The following is a 21,582-nucleotide window of genomic DNA, read 5'->3' on the forward strand; positions in this document are numbered from 1 at the left end:
GTAGCTTGTTTGCAAAATAATAAAACAATGTGAAACAGTTGGGCAATTACGACAAATTCATACAATTTAAGCTGAGTTGTGGATCCTAAGTAAACATTTGCCAAAAAACAAAATTGCATTGTTCTTGTTAAGATAGAGATTGAAAACAACTAAATATGAGAAAGAAATTATAAATCTTTGCCGATGCAAACCAAGATGGAAAAGTACTGGTGATATAAGAATGTGGACTCAATGACCTTTGTACTATTTATCCCCAGGACAAAAATCAGACTTTACTGTTTGTTTGTGAGCGATACAAATATATTCAACCTCAAGTTAATGATTAGAAACTATTACGAAACAAATTCCAACTAAACAATGACAACACTATGTTATGTGTGTGATCTAATAATTAACAGGGTAATTTCACAGTGTTTGCGTTAGAATACACAACACCATATTGGTGGGCGGACAAGTTTACACAGCAAGACCCACACATTTGAGTAAATAAACTAATGACCGATTTTTTTGCTTCCGTACAAAGTCGGCTTGTGTAAAACTAATGTGTTTTTTTTTTACAAATTTGATGCAGATATTGTCAGCTGTTAAACTATGGTCATGCATAACCAAAATATAAAAAAAAAGTAACATATTAATATTATATTGCAGCTGCTATACTCTCTAGGTTGGCACTGGTAAACTTTGACTGTCACCATTAGCTATCTATGTTTCTCATTTAAGCGATGGTATTGTATTGATAACATGAAGAGTGAGAACACGCAAGGTATGAAGAGTGAAGTAACCCTGCTATCTGTGGCTTATCACCAAGTTCTAAGATATTGTGATGGACTGATGGTAATTGTTTAGCTGATGACCAGAAATTGTTTTGATCTAAAAATGTACCGTCGGTCTCCCTGGTACCCACTGTCTAACTTTAATTGCAAAAAGTTTGACATAAGTGTCGAAAATTAACTTCGAAAATGCAGGAAAATATGCTGCGTCATTGCGAGATTAAAACTGGCAATTATATGTAACATATTCCTTTTGCGACCTAAAATATCATTAGTGTGACGAAATAAATCTTTAACCTTACGCAAGTCAGGCGAATTACAGTATAAAAAGCATATTTTCAAAACAAATTTTCAACACGCATGCCTGACTCTTTTGCAAGAAAAATTATACAACTGGTATCAGTAAGGGCTATGGGAACATTTTAAAACCAAAAACTTCACTGGTTACTAGCAAAAAATCTCCTGTCCCAACTGCTTATGGTTAATGCCAGGTTTAACAGTGAATGTAATTATGTAGTAATATACCGTAGTTCTATTTTGAGCAGTTGTTTGGGTGGATTCTGAGATAATTGGTTTAATTCCTATGTAAGATTTTCATTTGTTTTATTAACACAGACAATCAAAATATTTTCATTTTAAATTAATATCATTTTTCATCGTTCATTAAAAGGGCAAACAGCCGAACAAAAACAACATAAAAGAGATTAATGGCAGCTCTCCTGATAATCATTCTCACAGCTAGGATTAGCCTAGGTAATAGGTTGGTTGGGTGTAAAGTTTAAGTTTAGTGGAGGAGGATATTTCAATTGCACCAAATATGTTGAAAACCAACTTACCATTAATATTACTTGATGTTTCAGGTGTTATCTCCTGTTCTCTTCGTCCAACTTGTTCAACGACAGGTCTTCTTTGTGACATTTTTATAATTAATAACTTTCTGGTATGTTCCAAATATATACACAAGTTCTGATAATACAATATCACGGCTTAGAAAAAGGCGTTGTTACAAATTCTACACACACTATACGCTAAAGCAAAACTAATTGCAAAACTAGCTAGCAGAGTAGCAGACGCAAATTCATGTTTAAATCTGAATTTATAATATTGTAGAATAATTCAACTACTGTTTAGTTATGCGATTACTGCTGCATTTGTAAACAATAACGAGTAATTTAATAATTTATTTATTAAGCTACTAAGAAATAGATTCAGCCGACCACAGCCAGCGAAACGGCATGACAAGCTAAAGTGATTTCAAGCGTGACGAATATCAGCTGATTTTCAGAACAAAGGATATGACGTAATTCAACAATAGATAACTTACTGTATACGCATATCGCAGGCAAATATTTCATGAATCCGTAAAGTATATTCAAACGTAATGCGTATTCCGAGTTAGATGCAAATTTTACAATCCCGATGCCCTGTACTGTGGGGCCAAAAATGTAAATTTTCCAGACCTAACCACTTTCTTTGTTGCGAAAACAAGTATCTACACTATTTTGTGTTTTACATTTGTATAATATTTCTCTGAAACAACATAAATAAATCTAAAAATAACATTTTGAAAAGAACAATATAAACTCTGTTAAAATAAGTGATTCGATGTCACAAGAAACAAAAATCTGCAAATAAAAAACTTGTTCAAGTTAATTGTTTAAAGAACAAAGAAAATACAAAAAGTACCGTGGAAACACAAAACAGAGTTAATTAAACAGAAATGGTATCTACAGTTGTGCGAATAATTTGAAATCTGGCTTTAGGAGAATCTGTAATAGTAGATTGATGTGATTCATCCTCCATAGTTGGTTGGTCCTGTTTTAAACTTGAACGATCCAGCATTTGATTTAATTCTTCATCACTTATAATACTTTCTTTGTTTTCTGCCACACTGCAAATTGAAAATATTTATTAAAGTTTTATTTTTTTAATGCATTAGCCTTCTAATTCAACATAAGTTGTTATTGGGGATACTATAAAATAGTTTCAATACTTTAAAAAACAACATAACAAATCAAATGTGCCAACTAGAAGAACACAACAGATACACAAACAGTAAAACCCCCAACAAACAAGCAATACCGATCCAGAGAATTAGATTGTAGCAAGGTGAGAAGTTCATCTGGTGAAACAACTTTGTTCAACTCCATTGCCAGTTTGCCTTTGAATTTATCCTAAAAATTTAATGTAAGAGAATGACAAATTCCAGCTTATGTAGCCCTAACAGTTTGTAAATACAACTTGGTAAAATCAAACCCATACCTCGTGCATGATCATTTTCTCCATTGTTCTCTTCCTCGCTGCTCTCTCCATAATTTGCTGATCAATGGTTGCCATGGTAACCATCCTATACACCATCACTGGTCGTTCCTGCCCAATACGATGACATCGATCTTGTGCTTGTGAGTCATTCTGAGGGTTCTAATAAATGGAAACAATTGTAACAAGAAGACAACTAGTACATATGTTTTCTAAATGTGTCAGATTTTTGTGTCAATTTTTTTTGTCATGTCATGACAAAGATTTTTTGTTATGACGGTAACGGTAACGCTGGACACCAAGCAACGCGAAATTCCTTTGTTTTTTAAATAATGCTGGGGTAATTCACATTTCATGCTTGGGCAAAGTTGATATTGTTGGAGCAGAGTTGGTCCAGAAGCACCTAAGGCAAAGCTTTATGTGCAAAATAAGCACAATGCAATCATACAGAATGCGATTGTTTCACTTTTTACCAAGCATTAAATGTACATGTTAGCTAAAACGAATTATTTTATAATTAGTAGTTGCGTAATGAATTGAAAGATGACATAAAACACTTGTCCAGGGCATTTGAATAAAGGGGCAAAACGTCCTTTGTTCGCAAAGTTTGTGCGTGGTGTAAACATTCAATTTCTGTTCAGGTGAGAAAGAAAGTGTTAACTGCCCTTCAGGGTTTGGGCAGTTTAGAAAATATTTAAATCGGTTTAAAATAAAATTCTAAATGAGAGAGAAAAGATCACACTCACCCAATCTGAGTCATAGATGATCACGGTGTCAGCTCCAGTGAGGTTGATCCCTAATCCTCCAGCTCTTGTTGAAAGAAGGAAGAGGAAAACATTGGGGTCATTATTAAACTCCTCGATCTGAAATATAAAATATTTGTCCAACACAGTACTTAATTTTTTAAAGAACTGCTTTCTAGTAAAAAATTATTTCAAAAAACATTTTTGTTAAATTGATTAGAACAGGTCAAATTACCTAAATTTAACTGGAGAAATAGTACATTGTACCTGCAGTTTAAAAACGTTTGCATTTTAACATTGCTCAAATTTAGTAGTTTGTTCTAAACTATATCTATAAATAAATAGAAATGGCAATTGCTTCTAAATTCTCACATAAGCAAATCTGTCTTCGCATTTAGTGGAGCCATCAAACCTCACAAAGGAAAACTTCCTCATAACACAATAATCTTGCAAAACATCAAGCATTGATGTCATCTGACTGAACAAAAGAACCTGAAAATATTTAAGATTTTTTGTCATTTGCTCTGCAAGAAATATTCCTTATTATTTATTTTAATTTAACTTGCATTGAAAGAAGTTATAATTTTTTTTTAAAGCAGAATGTATATCAGACAAAATGGCTATACTATGAAACCATTTCAATTAGGCTTTTAAGAAACAATGAACTTGTATGTCACCGGCGCCAAAGCACAGTTGGTTAGCGTGCCTGCCTCTAACCCAGAGGTAATGAATTCAAAGGAATGAAAAAAAAACACACAAAAAAAAATCCCCACAAAGTAACATACTTGGTAACTCGTAAGCTGGCACGAGGTGTATGAACACTTGGTTATAACGACTGTCGTTTTCTGGCCACACAAGGGTAAAGTAAGTTACATTCATTCATATATTAAAATTTTATTGTGCAATAACATTAAAGTGTTTGAATGAATGAGTGAATGTAGCTTATTTATATTTACCATTTTAACAATGACACCCCAACTTTTACTTAATTCTCCAAAAACAAGGCACCTATATTTGTGAATATGCAATATTTTAAAAATATAATAGATAAAGAACTAAACGAAATAAATGTAAAGGTTATAAGGCTGAAAACCTGTTTCAAAAATTGAATTGCAAAATATTTACCTTATGTTTCCTTTCTTTCAAAACTGGCAACATCCGATCCAGCAACATCATCTTCCCACAAGATGTTATCAGATCTTCATCAACCTGCGATGATGAATGTAAACTTAAATCTTCAAATATTTGGGCAATGACAGTTGTTTATATATAACCAGAAAACTTAAACAGCCTTGTCCAATTTAACATAACTCATTTACGTAGCTATAGGTGACTAACTCAGCACTAAATATAAATAACGGTTGCAAAGAGCTAAGTGCAATTGTAAATTTCAGGGCAATGACCTAGTACTTATTATGTTATAATTAAAGAAAGGTCTCACAGATTCATTCACTTTTCAGCTAAAAACCATGTTTGTCGTAACAACATGATACTAAATTGGCGGACACCAACGGAGCACTATTTTCACAATGGATACAGAAAAACTATAAGCAAACCTTAAAAATGTCAGTTCCAGGTTGCAGGGGGTATTGAATAAGGTAAGGATGATTACAACATTTACGAAGCTGCATGATCATGTTGTTTAAAGTTACGTTGACAACAAAATCATCATCTGGTTCAATTGTTCGCTTCATGGATCCTGGGACAAGTTAACACCATGAAGTATAGTTTTTGCTTATTATAATTATCATGAATTTTTAAAAATAGTATTACTAAATTTTAGGGATGCACATTACAGAATTTCGAATCCGTGAGATTCGAATCCTTTTGTATTCGAATCTAATTACGGGATTCGGTATTCTGTTTAATGACGTCATTACACGTCATCTCATATACTATATTAACAATTTTTGAAACTTATTAATTTTGAAAAAAAATATTTTTGTGTTTGTGGGACTTTCGAGAGTAAACGTTTCGTAACGTCTTTTCATAGCCTGCTATACGTTTCATGACGCAAAAACTACTCAATAGTACAATTTTTGATCATTTTACAACTCAAGATCCAACAAGGCTGTTATGAAAGGGTCAATAAACTGACTTTTGTGGGTAAAATTTTTTTTTTCCTATAAATATAAAAAGATTCGAAATTCTAGATTCGGAATTCTAGATTCGAATTAAAGTATTCTAGGATATCCTAGAATACCTAATTATTCTGTAATGTGCATCCCTACTAAATTTATCCTAGCCTGATAAGACAGTTCGGAGTTATAGCTTAAGTTTCCTTTTTGTATGGTAAAAAATACCAAAGTTTTGGATTAAATACATTAATTAGTACATTCAATGTAATTTAGTAAAAAATTACCAATTGCTTTACTTCTAGTAGTTGGATATTTAAGTGAAGTTTCATCTTTCATTTCTTGACTATTACTTGCAATAAGATCAGGATGAGCTACACCAGGTGTGATGTTGAAATACTGTGTGTAAACGAATAATCATTTATGATATACGTGATTAAACGTAGTTAACAAGCTCACATGACCGAAGTTATAGCACAAGTTATCAGTTGTATACACATTACAAAAAGCAATTATCAACCCAAGAAAGAAACCCTGGGTAAAGCCATTTAAGTGTCTTGCCCAAAGACAATGGTGGCAGTAGAAGCTTATTAATTTGGTTTACAAAATTATTTATAAACAAAATTTAAAAACTAAAACCACCAGGTGCACAAGCAAGTAAGACACAAACATAGTACAAATATAGTTAACAACTCAACAATTTAACTTTAAAATAAACTACGCAAGCATAACGTGCGACCTAGAATATGGTCAATGACCAATTATCTCCCGATTTGTAAGTTACTATAATTATACCTTGCCATAACCAACACATTAAAAGTGACGGTGTAACATATGTTTTTAAACTCACATCTTTGTTGATCAAAAGATGACGAATCGAGCGATCGACTGTTGCTCGATAAAACTTCTCCTGGAGGCAAGCGAGAGGAGCCATGACCAGCATTTCTCTCTTTGGAGGAATCTTGATGTCAACATCACTTTTCGATCTTCGCAACAGAAATGGTGTTAATACCTAAAAAAACATTTTTTTAATAAAAAAAGAGTAGTTTGTTCTTTATTTTCTCACCACAAACATGTATATTACGTCCTAATATTTCCTTATAATAACAAACGCTAAATTCTTCTGATAAATATGAAAATCTTGTGCATCTTGGATTGTCTTGTCTTATGTACACCATAGGACTGGTCTAATAAGCCTGGTAGATTATGTTTTTAATTGAAACCTAATGCAGCTGCTGAGCTAATTTTCTCTGTATATTTATATAGGTGTCAAATTTTTATTTAAAATTCTGGCAGTAATCAGGTAAAGTAATATGACCTGGTGTAACATGGATAATACTTTCTCATCTTTCTGAAGAACATCTAAGTTAAACCAGCTTCGAAAACTAGAAAACAAAGCAGTAAAAGTCAATAGTTGTATCTATCTGTTCATGTATATTGATATTGCTTTTTTCTTTTACAAACTTAAAAATTATTTTCTAGTTTTAATATGTCAGCCAAAAAAAAAAATACCTACAAAGTTAAATATGTTGTACACAACTTAATAAGGTGTCATATAGGTGAAACGATTTCAAATTTTGCCCAAACATTTGGGATTTTAGTTGTACAACATAAGAAACTCCATTAATGCATTAAATACTGTGTACTTTGGCTCCCCCCAAAAAAACTCTGCCAAAACTCATATGGGCTAGTGTAAAAAAAGTTTAAATGGCTGAACTTACATGGCCATATCATCAAACACTGCTGGTAACAAGAAATTAAGAAGTGACCACAATTCTGTGAGGTTATTTTGTATTGGTGTGCCCGTTAACATCAGCTTACCACGTATCTGGAAAAGAAAGGAAGACAAATATATTTAGATATGAGAAATACCTTCAAACAGGTGTTTCTTAACATATTAATCAACCTCACTGTTGAGTGCTACTTAATTTATTTGTTGTTGGGAATACAAGGAATAGGCCTAAATGTTTTAGCTAGAGTAAATTAATGGGACAAGCTTTAAGACACCCTTGATAATTAATTCCAACTAAGAACCCATCTGTCGGGCGCATTACATGACACTCACGAACATAAATTAGCTTTGATTCTATGTGAGAGGTCCTACAAGCTGGCACACCAGGTGAACTGTGATGTGAGCCAGAGTGGACGCATCACTGATTACAAACAAAATTCTTAAACAGAACAAGTTTTATATAAAAAAGAAATGATCTACCAGAGCTTATATTATATTAATTTTTTATTTAAAAATAATTTTGTTTTTTTTCACCGTTAATTTCTTAAGTTCTTTTATGGTTCTGCTGTTTGAGTTTTTCACCCGATGGCCTTCGTCCAAGATTAAATACCCCCAGCTGTGTTTCTATAAAGAAAGAGTTATGTGGGAAAATATATCTTGAATGGTTGAATGTAACTTATTTATCGTTACAAGGTGGGACAACGACAGCCGTTATAACATGAATGTTCTGTTTTACCTCGTGCCCACTTACGAGTTACCAAATATGTAACTTGTATGCGATTAAAATTACTATCCAACTACTATGGAAGTGCTGTAGACCAGGAACAGCAGCTTTATAACCAGTTGGTTACTTTAAAGTGAAGTTACCATCAAAGCAGGTCGATCTCTTAACAAAATTTCATATGAAGTGATGACAACGACTTGTGTTTTGTCGTTCAAATGCTCCATTAATGTTTCAATAAGATGGTATCGCTCTGGTGCCGTTCCGTGGTACAACATTAAACTAATCTGTGAAGGTAAAACGGTCATAGCAATTTTGATTTTACAAAAACGAAAAGTCTATATGTACAGCAATTAACAACTTATTTGCAAAAAAAACACCTAATACTGACACTGACGGCATCAAACAATATTCTCTGATTATAAGGTGAGGACTTTTAACCACTGTGTTGAATGGTTTTATTTTTAACCCATGTGACCATGAATGATAGAAATTTACCTATTTTTAAAAATGTTGTTTCTGAATACGAACGAAGAATGTTTATTCACTGGTTATATAAATATCAACACCACATCTCATGTGACTGATTTATTATTCTTATTTTCACCTTTGGTGCAAACTTTTTGAACTCATGAAACCAGTTGGCAACCGTGGTGGTTGGTGCACACACCAGAAACGGACCATTCACACCAACCTCAACCAGCTTACACACCATTGCGATGGCTTGAATAGTTTTACCAAGTCCCATCTCATCAGCAAGTATTCCACTTTCACCATTCTCATACATTATCTACAATGGAGGAATGCCATTAGTTCTTCAGTATATGAGATGTATTCACATGTATATATAAGCGTCCAATTCTTCTGTAGGTTATTTATTTAATAAATCATATTTTGGGCAAACTAAAAGTTTAATGAGAAATTAAAGGAAAAGGAAAAATACTATTAAACCAAAAAACAAAAACAAATTATAAATAACCTATTAAAAATTTATCATAATGCTTCTTCAGTAAACAAGGCAAACTAACAGTTTTTAAAACATTTACTAAAAAAACAAGTTTGAACATTAATTTAGAAATTGAGCAAACTGTTCACCTTGAGCCACTGGTAGCCAGTAATTTGGTAATCACGCAGCATACCACCGCATAGTAATTTAGGTTGGGCCGGATTCACCATTTGATCGTTGAAATATCTAATAATATAGATATGCAAGAAAATATTTATATTATTGAATAATACAACAGGCTTAAACAGCAATGCAATAAATATATCACACATGGACATTTTTATTCAAATCAAAAATTTAATTTAATTTATTAATTTAAGATTAAACAGTCATTTTCTTTAAAAAAGTTTAAGAACCACTTTTGATTGAATTAGATTTTAAAGTTTAAATCATTAAACACCGAAACAACTAAATTTTAAAAACTTAAAACATCTTTAAACAACCTGATCATCATTTACGTAGTGACATGGAACAGTTAAAAACACATTTTTTATGATGTATGGTTTTTCATAAAAAAAATCACCCAAAAAACTAATCACCAACAAAAAACAAAGGTGGTAACTTGTAACTGTAAAACAGGCACTGTATGAAATGAAAAAGTTTTGCCACAAGAAAATAAAACAAGTTTCGTACATTTATTACAGCATAATACCTGATACCACCAATATCTTCCACAGCTTCAACCACCGACTTTTGATCTGGACGATAAAATTTCCTCTCCAGTAATTCGTCAATGTTGATATCAGATGGACCAACTTCTCCTTCCTGTCGTGGAATATTTGGAAGTATGTTTTAAATTAGAAACCAGAAGCGGAACAGAAGGACTTGTTTTTTTCTTTAAGACATTAATAGTTAATTGCCCATTTTGCATGTCTATTATTAATTCTAACATCACCTCATCTGAACCACGTGATTTATTTTGTGAAGACTCATCATTACTAAGCATTTCTTCCTTGTTATCTTCGGAGTGCTCGGATAGTTTGTATTCATCTGCATAGAAAAATGTTATAAAATAAAATTTAGAATTCTAAAATGGCATAAATTTGCATAGAAAAGTTTGACTGCTGCATATAAATGCCATGGAATTTTTTGCAGTTAAGTTGTTGGCGTCAATTCAGGGTCCCTATTTTATGTTTTATTAACAATGCTATTGTACAGAAATATTGTCTTTCTACACCTCAGAACATTGAAACAATAATAATAGTAATAGAAAAAAATGAATTTAACCACTCCTATAATAATCTATAACATCATATTAGCATATAAAAAACTATGTTTTTTTCATGGGAGCAAGTTTATTTATACATATTAGCAGAACATGAAGGATGTAGCAAAACACTTGTATAATCAAAAAAAGTCTTATCATAACTTAGTAAAACTTACCATCATCATCAACTTTCTTCTTTTTCTTTGCTTTGTATTTTGAGGGAACTTTGCGTTTCTTTTCAACCTACAAATTATGATATTAATATAGAAAGTTACTAAGTTAGAAACCTTAACTGATAGCTAATGTCATAAATGCTAATTATAAATAATAATTAAATCATATGCCCGAAAATAGATAAGCAATGGTGTACCTGTATGTAGTTATAACAGTATATCAAAGCGTGTAACACCTGGCATAAATAAAACTGCTCCACTGAATATTAATAAAAATATGCATATAAAAAGTACAAAATAGTTAATTTCTAACATACTATAGAACCTTATCTAATAGAAACACAGAACATTACATCCACCTTTTCCTCCTCATCGGACGAAGCTTCACAATAAGTCGATTTCTTTACGGCTCGAGATGATCTCCTAGTGGGTTGGAGCAATGGAGGATTTACATCTTCCTCTTTAATATCCATTTCTTCCTCTGACTCTTCTGTCTCTTCATGCTCACTGGAAGAGTATGTCCTCACTCTTCTCTTTGGAGTAAATCTTACTCTTATACGCATCTTTTTTAACTGTTTTTTCTTGATTGAAGAAACATCTGTAGAACCACCAGCAGTGACATTCTCTAAACTTGACTTAACTTGACAAATGTCACTATCTCCATTTACATTCTCTTGCTTTATCACTGTAGCTGCTTCTAAAGACTTGTCGATAACCATTGGCGTAGGTTTTTCAGTAACATTTAAATCATGTTGACTTTCATCAAATGAAACTTTAGCTGTATTATCAATTGAACAATTGTCGGCTAATGCCTTTGATACAGAGTTGATAACTATGTGATTAATTGTAGAAGCTAAATCCTCACAGTTAATTGGAGAAGAAGTTATATTTTCCCGCTTTACTTTATCTTTTGGTTCTTCAGGAATTAAAGGTTTTCTAATATTTGCAACAACAGCTGAACTTTCTTCTGTACATGAACCAACAATCTCAGTATCCTCGGCAGAATCTTCATCAACAGATTTATTCATCTCCATATTTCTCTTCACTCTTCTTTTTGAAAACCTGCATCTTCTTTTTCTTTTTTTCTTCTCAGTTCTCTTCTTCTCGGACTCCTTTTGATTCTGCATCAGTATCTCTTCCACCTCTTTCTCTTTCATCTTCTGCTTCATAGTTTGATTACTGAGCAAAGTTTTCTCTAGAGCAGCTTGCAGGTTCTCCATACCAGTTGGCATGCTGTTCATCTTTCTAATGGCTGGATTCCTATAATTAGCAGTCAAATAGCTCATCCGTTGTACATATATTTAATTTAGAAGTGCTGCCATATTGAAGCATATCTACATTTTAACAAAATGCAGAAACATTGTACCTACTACATTTAAAGCGAACATGATAAAAAGTAATGTAATCGCAGAGGCAGCGTAGACTTTTTATAACACTGACTGATACTAAAACATTATATAAGCAATAAGCAAAAATATTTACACTTACATTCTGGCCGAATTTGAACGAACAGATCTGTCTGGTCTTCCCTGTTTTAAATACTTTTTAAAATTTAAACAAATTAATCACATTTAATTAAACTGATTATTCTTAACTTACCTGTAGTTTTAATTGTGTCCTTCTGCTTTGTGTTAATGATAAATCACTCGAGTTTCTGCAGAAAGTAGGTTTTTATACAAAAAATTAATGCAATATACCACTGATTTGAAGCAATTGTCGTTAAGTATCTTGTCCAAGGAAATATACGCCCACAATGGTAGCAGCGTCGAGCTTTGAACCCATTGTCTCTGGGTAACAGGCAGGCGCGCTAACCACTATGCCACGGCGCCGGACATTTGATACATACTTATAACAAAGCCATCTTATTTAAAATGCAACACACTATGCAAGTAATTAAGAACATGCTGCAAAACAAGACACAACAGAAGTTACCAATATTCTAGCCATAATCACCTTGTTCTCAATGCATCTTGTTTATCAACACTTCCAGTACAAACATCAAGGTGAGAGTTGATACGATTCAAACTTATTTTCTTCTCACATATTGGACAGGAAACTAAAATGAAATCAAACAATAAAACATTAACACTTACAAACACCAGAAATAATGCAAAAAACTTATATTACATTGACATTGTGTAAAGTGCTATAGCACAACAGTTAAAATAACACATTCATACTCCATCAGATATAATACAAAAATAACTTTACCTCTTTCAACCTGATTCTGATCATTTTCTTGACACTTAGGCTGTACTGAAGTTTCTTTACTGATATTTTTTGGTTTATTTATGTTCGTATTTAGTTCAACAGAAGTGGAATTAATAACATTTTCTTCAGAACAGAGTGTTTTGTTACCATTTTCACAAATGTCATGGGAATCCACACAACTATTTTTCTCATCATTATCGTAACTTGTGCCGTTTTGTAAGTTTTCTGTTTTGATATTTTTGTCTGCTAATGACAAATTATCTTGGCTACAATGTGATTCTGAGATGCTGGGCTTACTTTTGTCTTCATACATCAATGATTGCAAACCAGTGTTATTAGACCTGGGTGAACTTTGGCGACCTCTTCGATTTAGCAAGTGTTTCAAATAATCTGTCTCGGTGCAGTTTGGTGTTTCTTTGCTGAATTTCAGTTCATCAATAGTTTCAGAATGAAAATCATTTTTTTCTTTATTGTTTAAACCATCTAGAAATTCAACAAAGGTCAAACCATCCTGACTGTTAGACAGTAAATCATCATTGCATGAACCAACATAGGTTGGTCGAGTATCGTTGGGAGAACTGCTAACCACATCATCGGTTAGGCTTCCCATCTCTGAACCATCATCCAAAAACCCACTGTCTGAGTCAGAATCAAAATCTGACTGAGCCACACTAGACTCAACATCTGATCCTGCATTCTGAAGTACGTTCTGTACATAACTAGGTTGATTTTCTTCCAGCAAACTCTCATCTCCCATAAAAGAATCACCGAGCACAGAATCATTTGCGATGCCGCTCTTGTTGGTTTCATTAAGATCAACTTCTTTCTCAACTTTTGATAACATCTCTTGCATCAAATGTTGAACAACGTCGCTAATATTTTGACTTGGGGATTTAGTAACAACTGCTTGGTTGAAGGATCCAAATTTGCTTGATTTCTATAAGACAACATAGGTTACATAGACATAGTGCATTAAAGGAAAACTGTTTGAAACAGCTTTGAAAATATTATATTTTATGACTGTACAGTACGCTTTTATTATAACATAACCATAGCCGTCCGGCGCCGTGGTATAGTGGTTAGCGCGCCTGCCTGTAACCATTAGGAAATGGGTTCAAGGCTCGTCGCTGCTACCATTGTGGGCGTATGTGTCCTTGGGCAAGACACTTAACGACAATTGCTCCAACCCAGTGGTCACTAATGGGTTGTCCAAATTATCAGCCATACATAAAAAAAATGAAAAATTCCCCAAAAAATAATCACCCACGAAGTAACATAGTAACTCGTAAGCTGGCACAAGGTGTTAAACCCGTGTGATAACGACTGTCGTTTTCCGGCCACGCCAGGATAAAGTAAGTTACATTCATTCATTCATAGCATACTTTAGCAAAATAGTGCCTGCAGAGTATGTATAGCAGAAACAAACAAGATTTTTTTACAGATCTCTTATTAGTCATGCTAAATACTAATAAGGTTTCTTATTACATGGATTGTGCGTGCAAACAAACTATCTACCAGACGGCAAAGCATGATTTTTATTACAAATGTTTGTTTATGCCCAGTATAATTTGTCCCAAGCATCCAAATTTATGTGGCTTAGAAATGTAGGATTTTTTAACATAGCTTAAAATAGAAAAATATTTGTGTTACAAGTACGTTAATTGTGTTACACATGCAAAAGCTGCAGACTAGAGTACTTGAATATATTATGTATTGTCCAAACCTTGTATCTCTTTTTGTTTCTTCTGGCACGACTTTTCTGCTTGGATTTAATTGAATAAAGCAACGTACTTGCATAGAAGTTGCTTCGTTTTAAAAGATTCCACAAATGAGTGAACTGCTCCCATTTTGATAACTCCACAGTCTAAAAGGAAATATGTAAAACTGGGACAGATTGAGTATATATGTATATACGCACTAATCTTGTTTAGATATTTAAGATGGCTTTACTAATTAAGCAAATATATTGCTTATTAAAAAAAGGGCGTATAAAATGTTAGACCATAGTATGTTTACTTTACCTGATTGTGATCGCTTTCGTATGAGTTTTTTCGTGGCATCCTATACCTTAAACTACACTGCTCCAAAGTGACTGTGTGATCAGCAAGGTAAAAACGACAATTTCAAATTTGTACATGCACATAGAATTTTTGGACGTCGAAATCGATCAGCATTTCAAGTTTTATCGCCGAAAACAAGCGTTTTTCCCGCGTAAATCTTAAGAAACATAGATAATTTTTTACAATATTTGTTTGGGGAGTGCCAAAATCTGCGTATGCGTGTAGCATATACTACGATGAATTGATGACAACAAATGGTAACCACTTTATATTTATTATGTCGAACTAGTGCAAAAAATGTAGCTGGATGCAAAAGAAGTAAAGTGCGTGAGAATTATGACGTCGAGAGAAAATCGGATTTTACCACAGAAGAACAAAAGTTTATTTATTCCCTGAACGAGAGAGCAGCAAGTGTCAGCTGGGCTTCAGTTTCCTGTTGCTTATTTGTATCGCTTGTATGTAGTTTATTAATTCACTGTACTGTCTAGTTATTACTTATTTAAAGGTTTAATTTATTTTCTAGTGGTGTATAAGCGGTATACATACTAAATTTATTGACTTTAACCTAAATTAATAAACTAAAAACCGACTTTTGTGGGGGTTTGATTAGCGTGTTTTGTTTACTGCCATTAAGAATGTCATCGGAAAGACCAAAGAGATCACGCAAAATAATAAATTACGAAGAAGATACGCTACATTGGGTGGAACAGAAAGAACTGCACAAAGCTTTAATGAGATCTTTACAAGAAAAAGAATCACCTTTAAAGAATGAATCACATAATCAACTAGGAGACATTCATGGAGGTTTAAAGGAAAATCCAGAACCAGAAATATGTCTGAAAAAGATAGAAAACACTGAAACAAGTTCATCAACTGTAAAGATCCTACGTAATCCACGGGTTGCAGCTCTGTCTCCAAGAGTTTTACTAACTTCACTTGACTCACACTCTAGTTCAAATGAGTCTGACCGGGAAGATGTTAAAAGAAGGAAAAAGAAAGTAAAACCTAAAACAAAATATACCAAACATAGGAGTATTGTTGGCCATAACAACAAAGCTGAAAAGAAGGTTACAAATAAACATGAGGACTCGTGTGGTCTTAGACTAACGAGACTGCAATCAAAACTTCTTGAAGAAGCTGAACTATTTAAACCAATGATTAATTCTAACAAGAACTTTCTAGAAACCTGTGAATCATCCTCTGCTCATGAAATGGCTATGTGTCAAGTAACTCTAGAAAACATTGCTGGTGCCTTGAATGACAGTAACCTACAAACCCCTAGAAAAAAACTATTGTTTAACAAAGATGGTGTCACTGAATCCATGAAGAATGATGTTGAGAGCAGCCCATCCTCACGTCTCCGTGCTCAGCGAAAGTTTGCATCAAATGCATCCCCTCCTCAAACACGAAGTAACAGTCCTGTCAAAATGCACAGACAAAAACAAACTGTGGCTTGGAATTCAACCAAGGAAAAAAAGCAAAAATTAATCTCCACACACCCTGAACTAGTAGGGTTCGCAAAGTCTTCGAAAACTGTGACACAAGTTGAAACCAAAGTTGTCAGAAATGGAAACACACGCAGTAAAATACGTAACACTAGAAAACCAAAATCAGTTTTTAATGGTGTCCCGAAAACAGATGCTTTCCTGTCTTACCTATGCTTCAGAAACACTTCTTTAAAAAGAAACTTGTTTGATTAAACTACTTTGTTTTCACAATATAATCTTTTGGTTTTATTCCATAAATACACAGAATGATGCATCAGGTTAAGCTGTGTGGTATTTTAATGAGCATATACGAACATTCCTTAATTGTGAATTCAAAATCACAGCTAATTAATCTTTTTTCACTTCAACTTTCCCGGTGTTGCATATAATAACCACAAGACATTTTTATCCCTGAGAGCTTGATGTTGTCTATGTGTAGAACACAGTACAGATTGTAATAAATACTGAATATTGTTCGTGTAATTACTTATACCAATTCAAATTGGAAAACAGTTTAGATCACGCCAAAGTGTATACTTGCAAAACAGACAGTTTTAAATGAAATACAGACATATAAAAGTAATTTAAATAAGCAAAATAAAACAAGCTTTTAACAACCATTAACAGGCAATATAGGTGCACATTTAAATTTTAACCCAGAATTTAAAAATATCTGTGCATACTGCATACATATCCTGTCAATCAATGTATAAGCTTATTAATTTATTAACAATTACAGTAAATCCACACGCTTGTTATTTAAACCAGTAAACCACAGATAAAAAAATTAGAAACCAGACAGAACAATAAAAAAACAAATAAAAAACTTCATGCTTTTTGAGTTACACTGCAACTACTGGGATAAAATATTGCAACGAAATGTCGTCATGTACAAGGAAGAAGTGTACAGCGGACTGATCCACTATATCTGCAAGTAAATAGTTAAGATATGTTGTAATGTATCTATACAGCATGAACTTACTGCAAATCACTTTGTATGGGTTGATCTGTTGGCCTGCTAGGAACTGTAACAATTTCTTGACATCAATTCGTGCCGATGCCATCTCACTTGGTGGCCACAACTTTGATGGAGCTTGGGAGTCCCCATCTGGATCATAGGGAGGGATTTCAAGATCGCTGAACCTGATGTAGATCATTTTTACTTAATATTTGATCAAATAAAATATAATAACATGAACAAGTAGCAGTACTTTAATTGGAAAATAATTTTAAGGATCACAATCCTACTATACCAAAATACTCTTTATGTTGATGTGCAAAAATAGTATATATATATGGACATACGGTAATGCCCCATAGGCGGTTATACGCATTTTAAAGTTTATATGAAAAGACATGCATGTACATGCTGGGTCCACTGGCATTCTTTTCCATACAATTCAGAATACGTATATTGGTGCATTCAATACAGTAAGTAAGTAAGGTTTAAGGCAAGTCACACACTGTATCAAATAGGTTTGAAGTGTGAGTAAAAGTAGATGTATCATTTACACACTAATATTCTTACAAACAATCAAAAAGTTAATATAAACCTGGTTGTTGCAGAAACGAGTTCAGTTTCAACTTTCAAAGCAAAATCTCCTTCTTGGTTTCCAGACAAAGTGAGGTAACTACTTAGATTCTTCAATCTTTCAACAATGTGTTTCACCTGCAGGAGTGAAGACAATTGAAAAAGTGCGTTTTGTATTTTAGGCAAGGGAATTCATGGTTTTTAGTGACCACCTAACTAATTGCCTTAAAACCAATGTAGTCTGTTACACTCAAAACAACTGTTTATTTTCTCAGCTTCAAATTTTTTTGTAATTTGCTGCTTTGAATTGTCGAACGAAGAATATATAGACAAGCCTGTACTGTTGACAATGACATCCATAGAAAATATCTTAATAAATACTTACAGTTTTAAGAGGCGGTAAACATAAACTGACATGAAAGTCTGGCATCTCTGGTTCTTGGTATTCACCCCACAGACTACTGGGAATAACGGATACAGGAATGTCATGCGTCACAATCCGTGCAGTGCTGGATAATGATGGCTGGAAGTAAAATAATATAATATGTAGAAGCATATTCAGTTACATGTTAAATGAGTTCTACTATGATTTATAGTCTTGGGGTGGCTAGCATTTATATTTTAATTAGGTGTACCAGGTTTAATGTCTGATTTACTAGTTTGCTACTATTGTGGGCAGTGTGTTCTTGGGCATGATAATTATTGCTCCAAACTAATTCATTCGTGTTTTAATAGTTGCAATTTAAAACATAATAAAAATAGTCATTAATTACCATTAGTATCAGTCAAAGGGTTATTCCTTACCAACTCGATTTCCACAGTGAGACAGGGAACTTGCTTTTTGGTGAGCTTAATTTTCAAAGACTTTGCATTATTCGCAGACTTTATTGCACGACATAAATTTTCAGCAACAATTTCCAAATAAATTTCATTTAACTCGTATTCATTCACACCATCCATTCGGTATTCGTCAAAAAAATTCGCCTAAAATAAACACAATAGTTACGCTATGGAAGCAAGCATTATTTCTACACAGTACGCATGCTCATCTTTTTGCTATATTAATTTAACATGACTTTTGTTATTACAAATAAAATAATAAAAAAAAATTCATGTTATGTTTTTGATTATGAACATCTTACCTGTTTCAATTCACACCACATGCTAACTCCACCATTTGCGACTTGATCAGGAAGAATGAAAAACATCTTTTCCTTTGTTAATCGAATAGAACATTTCTTTAATAGCTTGCTGATGGTATTCACAACATCTGAAAAGAGATATAATTGGCTTTAATTTGCAGCTTAATTAAAACAAAATATTTGAAACTGGTGATAACATGACACTTAACATAACACAATGATATAAAAAATTCTCCATTTCCTTGAAAAAGCTGTGTTTTTCGGCGATTCTTTTTAAACTAGGTAAAACATAACAGTGGCCTAACAATACCCTGTAAATCATATGAGGTATTCTTTGAAGGGTTGTGAGATAACAAGAGAAGGCATTCATTTAGCTGGTGATCTGTGAAAATTTGTTTTCCAAATGTTCCTTAGGCCTCAATGATTTACACTGAATAAATTTCAATTGGGGAAAAAGTTGGGTGTTTATGTTGAAAAATCAACTTTAAAAAATGCGCAAAAAGATGTTTTGTGAGATTACTGACATATCATGTTTCATGTACTTTCAAAGTTAAACTAACAGGCCTATCAGTGAAACAAAAGGGAATATTTTAAAACCAAAATGTTTACTGTTCACCCGCTAACGGATTAATGCAAGAGAATTGTTGCACATCAAGACACTATCCAATCACTATTACACTCAACAAGTAGAGAAAGTGTTTAAATCAGCAAGGTTTTCTCAGCACAACACTGTTATATAAAAACCAGTAAAATGTTGAACAAGTGGATTGACTGAGACTTCACTAAACCGCAGCCATTTATTTTGCTTCTAACCTAAAGGTTACGGGTACAAAGCTTGTCACTGCTTCTATTGTCTTGCATAAGTCTTTTGACAAGACACGTAACGACAATTGCTGAACCCAGTCATCAGCACGCATTAATTGGTTCTACAAATTCTCAGCTATCATTTTTATAAAAAACAAAAATAAAAAAAATAAACACCTACAAAGTTACATAGGTAGTGACTCCTGACTCGTAAGCGGGTACGAGGTGTATGAAACAGAACCCTGCTAGTGAGGAGTCTTCCCTCCCCCACTTTATTTACTAACCCCTAACCACTAACCCCCATAACCACTAACTACTAACCCCCTAACCATTAACAGCTAAGCCTTTAACCACCAACCACAAAAACTTTCCACCAGCCTATTCTGCTATGTACAGGAAGATTCTTCACTAGTGCTTCCCCATGTTATAAAGACTGCCGTTAACCGCCAGGCGACAGTAAAGAAATTACATGGGACTATACGAAGAAGACGGTACACTTTTTCCGCTAGGTATCGGTAATTATTTAAATTAAAAAATACGTAAAAACGCACAAAACAACACTACAAAGTGTTAATAAGTGTAAAACAAATTAATTAAATAATTATAATACGTTTCTAAATACATAAAACACTAGTAAGAACATCTTTTCCATATTAGGTCGGTTATATACGCTCTTTCGTTCAGTTTACTAACGGTGAGTCTGTGGTGTAACGGTTAGCGTTCAGTCGTTTACTCTCTTTGTTTTATTTTTACCGGGTTCGAGTTCCGCACAGTGAAATATTTTTTTAAAAGTTTTTTGTTTGGTTAGCACGAGTTAGGGGTTAGAGTAAGGGGGTTAGGAGTTAGGGGGTTAGGAGTTAGGGGTTAGAGGTTTAAATCTTATGTGTATAAACCGTGAAAATCACTGCTTCCCATAGAATAGAGAAACGTATTTGTCAAAAAGTGTGTCCACTTCTTTGTATAGTCCTATGTAAAGAAATTACGTTTATTCAGGAATATATTGTAAGCGTAATCATACAGTATTATAAATGTAAAATAACAATACAAAACGCATCGTACTTGTAAAGTGATGGATACAATCGATGTTGACAACTTTAGCGCGAAACCTCATTTCTTATTAGTAATGGAATACTTACCAAGCATCAAATAACAAACAAATGACAACTAAAACCAAATTCTTTAAGAATTCGCGCGAAAAATACGGGGATTACCCTAAATGGAATACATAATAAAAAGAATAAAGTGTCTGCTACGGGTTATGTATGTAACTAACTTTTGGGTGGAATATGATTCTCATAAGTTTTCGTGTCTAGTACAATTAGCGGAAAGTACGTGAAGTTCATCTCATTCCTAATGTCGCCACCTCATGTGTGAAATGTTCCATTCCTAATGTTTGAGAATTGTATCGTGCGTAATGATGTCTGCTGGAGACAGTACCTCCGAATCATAGATATCATGGTTATATGTACAGCTCAGTGCTCCGAGTTAAGTATTGTTTACTGGTTTAGCCCATACTAACTTTGGTTTAGCCCAGCTATATGAGTGTTGAATACTAAGGTGGTTGTGTGACAAACTTATCTGCAAGGTTAACTGCGTCGGTTTGAACTGGATTGGCGACAGAGTTTAGAATACGATTTTGTGTTTGAACAATGTTAAAAAAA

General features: G+C 33.4%; 3 protein-coding genes across 4 annotated transcripts; 1 reads left to right on the forward strand and 2 right to left on the reverse strand.

Annotated features, from left to right (window-relative positions):
- Window positions 1-1,606: 1,606 nt before the first annotated feature.
- Window positions 1,607-15,097, reverse strand: LOC149740090 (uncharacterized). The gene is made up of 25 exons (XM_089872549.1): window positions 14,919-15,097; window positions 14,621-14,761; window positions 12,898-13,834; window positions 12,640-12,742; window positions 12,286-12,340; window positions 12,175-12,215; window positions 11,046-11,946; window positions 10,690-10,756; window positions 10,202-10,296; window positions 9,959-10,071; window positions 9,396-9,492; window positions 8,908-9,090; window positions 8,447-8,587; window positions 8,114-8,203; window positions 7,569-7,675; window positions 7,166-7,232; window positions 6,698-6,859; window positions 6,135-6,246; window positions 5,329-5,471; window positions 4,898-4,981; window positions 4,145-4,264; window positions 3,776-3,892; window positions 3,033-3,191; window positions 2,853-2,944; window positions 1,607-2,661 (listed from the first exon to the last, which is right to left on the reverse strand). The coding sequence occupies exons 1-25, from the start codon at window positions 14,955-14,957 to the stop codon at window positions 2,481-2,483; spliced, it is 4,347 nt and encodes a 1,448-aa protein (XP_089728675.1). The 5' UTR covers window positions 14,958-15,097; the 3' UTR covers window positions 1,607-2,480.
- A 131-nt stretch (window positions 15,098-15,228) lies between these two features.
- LOC149740091 (uncharacterized) lies at window positions 15,229-16,727 on the forward strand. The gene has a single exon (XM_089872565.1). It carries the CDS (start codon window positions 15,593-15,595, stop codon window positions 16,655-16,657), a length of 1,065 nt encoding a protein of 354 aa, XP_089728691.1. The 5' UTR covers window positions 15,229-15,592; the 3' UTR covers window positions 16,658-16,727.
- A 179-nt stretch (window positions 16,728-16,906) lies between these two features.
- Window positions 16,907-21,139, reverse strand: LOC149740092 (checkpoint protein HUS1-like). 2 transcript variants are annotated; one of them, XM_089872571.1, is made up of 7 exons: window positions 20,981-21,139; window positions 19,118-19,245; window positions 18,780-18,959; window positions 18,361-18,498; window positions 17,998-18,113; window positions 17,427-17,587; window positions 16,907-17,372 (listed from the first exon to the last, which is right to left on the reverse strand). In XM_089872571.1, exons 1-7 carry the CDS (start codon window positions 21,030-21,032, stop codon window positions 17,287-17,289), a joined length of 861 nt encoding a protein of 286 aa, XP_089728697.1. In that variant the 5' UTR covers window positions 21,033-21,139; the 3' UTR covers window positions 16,907-17,286. The 2 variants fall into 2 exon arrangements, with proteins under 2 accessions (XP_089728697.1, XP_089728698.1); XM_089872572.1 differs by having other exon boundaries at window positions 21,058-21,110.
- Window positions 21,140-21,582: the final 443 nt, after the last annotated feature.

The sequence above is a fragment of the Ciona robusta genome, chromosome 2 (genome assembly GCF_009617815.1).
Source record: "Ciona robusta chromosome 2, ASM961781v2".
In the NCBI taxonomy this organism is placed as follows: domain Eukaryota; kingdom Metazoa; phylum Chordata; class Ascidiacea; order Phlebobranchia; family Cionidae; genus Ciona; species Ciona robusta.